This window comes from Orycteropus afer, unplaced genomic scaffold (genome assembly GCF_000298275.1).
Source record: "Orycteropus afer afer isolate SDZICR_OR568_19922 unplaced genomic scaffold, OryAfe1.0 scaffold00030, whole genome shotgun sequence".
Taxonomy (NCBI): domain Eukaryota; kingdom Metazoa; phylum Chordata; class Mammalia; order Tubulidentata; family Orycteropodidae; genus Orycteropus; species Orycteropus afer.
Genome location: NW_006921617.1, coordinates 14,111,441 through 14,114,372, shown reverse-complemented (window position 1 = coordinate 14,114,372; position 2,932 = coordinate 14,111,441). Strand labels below are relative to the sequence as shown.

At 35.4% G+C, this 2,932-nt stretch overlaps 1 protein-coding gene across 1 annotated transcript in view; it reads right to left on the bottom strand.

Annotated features, from left to right (window-relative positions):
• Window positions 1–2,932, bottom strand: part of ROCK1 (Rho associated coiled-coil containing protein kinase 1) — a 265,368-nt gene that overhangs the window by 143,407 nt on the left and 119,029 nt on the right. The window contains exons 5-6 of the mRNA XM_007935599.2: window positions 2,442–2,617; window positions 1,432–1,516 (exon numbers count right to left, since the gene is read on the bottom strand). Coding sequence (XP_007933790.2) covers window positions 1,432–1,516; window positions 2,442–2,617 — 261 coding nt within the window. The remainder of the gene's footprint in view (window positions 1–1,431; window positions 1,517–2,441; window positions 2,618–2,932) is intronic.

The following is a 2,932-nucleotide window of genomic DNA, read 5'->3' as shown; positions in this document are numbered from 1 at the left end:
GTATGTTCTGTAAGAATTACCAGGTATATAGTAGAGCTGACAAGGGACAAGGTTGTAGTCACTTCTTGGCCATAGCCAGCTACCCAGAGGCACCAAATAGTTGGACCATAGCTGCAGGGGACATCAAGCTCAACTGGCATAACATACTACACAAAAACATTGTTCCATGTCCTACTTTGGTGAGTAGCGACTAGGATCTTAAAAGCATGTAAGCAGCCATCTAGATGCAACAATGGGTCTCTTCTCGTCCAGACCAAAGAAGAATGAAGAAAACCCAAGATACATGGAAACAATTAGTCTAAGTAACTGGTACACCATGCAATCCTCAGCCTATACAACTATGAGACCCGAGAACTACATGGCTACCACTGTCAACCACTCAGAGGGGGATCTATGTAGTAGCTTCTGGACAGAGGGGGAGAACAATGTGGAACAAAATTCAAAATCATTTAAAAAAAAAAAAGTGACCAGGTTTGCTGGTTTGATAGAGCCTGGTGGAACCCAAGACTACGGCCCCCAGTTGCCCTTCAGGACTGAACTGAACTCACTCCTGTGGCTTCCAGCCAAACAAATATGAACTGAACATTTACATTAGGTAGATACACTCCTTGGAGAGATCAATCATGGGAAAATAAAATGGCTGTGTATATACAGGGAGACAGTTGGGGGGCAGAAGTGCATGGCAGGAAAGGACACACGCAAGAGGTAACTATGTGGAGGAAGTGGGAGGGGAGTTGTTGCATTGTGGGAAATTGCAGTCAATGTCTTGAGACAAAGTGTATGTGAGCTGCTGTATGGAAAATGAATTTGCTCTGTAAACTTTCACTGAAATCACTATAAAAACTGAAAGAAAAAAAGCAGCCCTCACATCCTAGAACCTGGGGAGTGGGGGTGGGGAGAAGACTATAAACAGTCTCAACTGAAAATGAAGTATTATACTTGATCCTTCAGATACATATATGTTTTTAATACAACTAAAAGTGAAAGTGTAGATATTTGCAGACTGACTCCTAAAGCAAGAAGTAAAATCTTTCAAAATTTATAGAAAGGCTACATAAAAAGGTGTTTTATGTAAAAAACACTTAGAAAATACACACATTACTGAAATGTGCTTTAATAAAAGTCTAATTTTAAAACTGAAACAAGTACTTAGTGACATTTAAGTTAACTCTGTTTCCAGTTACCAGTATTACAAAGTTATGAAGGCATTAGTAAATCTGGCAATCCACACTGATCCTACACAGAGAGGAAAAAATAAATCACTCTCAAGTTACTAATACATATTGAAACCATGGTATCTACTTCAACAAATAAGACAATTCACATCAATTCCATACAAGTCCAGATATGGTTAGTAAATACTTATAGCATTTTTTAAAGAAGTATTCATTTTGAATTAGCAAAAATTAAATTAAAATTTAATTAATTAACCTTATTCATCTTCATACAAGTACCAAAATCTGCTAACTTCAAATGTCCAGATTTATCCAGCAGCATGTTATCAGGTTTCACATCTCTGAGGAAAAAAAACAACAGCAGAGTATTTCTGAAACAGATTATATATTGATAAAAAATTATATGAGGCATTTTATTGTATGTCAAGTGTCCTCACTCAATCTAGACATAGACACATTTGACCCAGCTGTGTTGTCTGTCTATAAACTGAAATTAAGGTAACTCCTTTATACATTAGTGCCTCAGGGCGAAAAAAAATAATATATACATATAAAGATAATTTTTTCTTTTAAAAGGAGTTTGGGAGCTCTGGTGATGTAGTGCCTAAGACATCTGACTGCTAACCAAAAGGCTGGCGGTTCAAACCCACCAGCCACTCTCGGAAGGAAGGCTGGGCAATCTACTTCTGTAGTGATACCGTCTCGGAAATCCAAGGAGGGGCCACTATGTGTCGGATCCGACTCGATGGCAGTGATTTTTTTTTTTTTTTAAATTATTCTTTTAAGGGGTAATTAAGTCATATGAGAGATTAACCACAAAAAAAATTAAGAGTAAGACATAAAATGTTATATAAATATACAAGATAGGCAGTTTATAAACAACACCAAGACAGTCTAAATCACTTTCATTTTTGTATCCCTAACAACTTCCTAGTCAATATGCAAGTGGTGTTAGCAGAACAAATGAAATCATTCTTCTAACGAATGATCCATTCTATCTAACCAAAAGCAAATTAATTTATATTTAAAAAATTAAAGATTAAAGATTAAAGGACATTAAAGAGTATATTTACTATAAAAACATTAAAATGAAATGTTAAAACTATGAATTTCAAAGTTTCAAGTTCTTGAATACTGTCACTCATGTTATATGGGAGGAAGATGAGGACTGGATTTATAATGGGAAATGATAATGAAATAAAGTTTAAATACTTTTCAGCTTTTCTCTTTAACAAATTAGAAAATTTTAAGCATTTTTATCTTTACCTATGAATAAAACCCATGGAATGGATTGCATCCAATGCAAGAACTACTTCTGCAGTATAAAATCGTGCCCATTTTTCAGGCACATCATAATTACTCATTAAGTTTACAAGATCTCCACCAGGCATGTATTCCATCACCATGTAGAGGTAACGATCATCTTGGAATGCATAGAAAAGCTATATAAATACAAAAAAAAAAAATTTCATTAGAACAAGCAAAATTAGTTCATTTTTAAAATTTGACAAAATACTAATGTAAGATAAAACAATCATGGGAGAAAGAAAGGCTGTTTATGCACAGGGAGACAGCTCAGGTGGCAGGAGTACATGGAGGGATGGACACAAGGAAGAGGTAACTATCAGGAGGAAGTGGGAGGGGAGCTGTTGCATTGTGGTAAACTGGAGTCAATGTCATGAGACAAAGTGTATGTGAATCACTATATGGAAACTGAATTTGCTCTATAAATTTTAACCCAAATCACAATTAAAAAA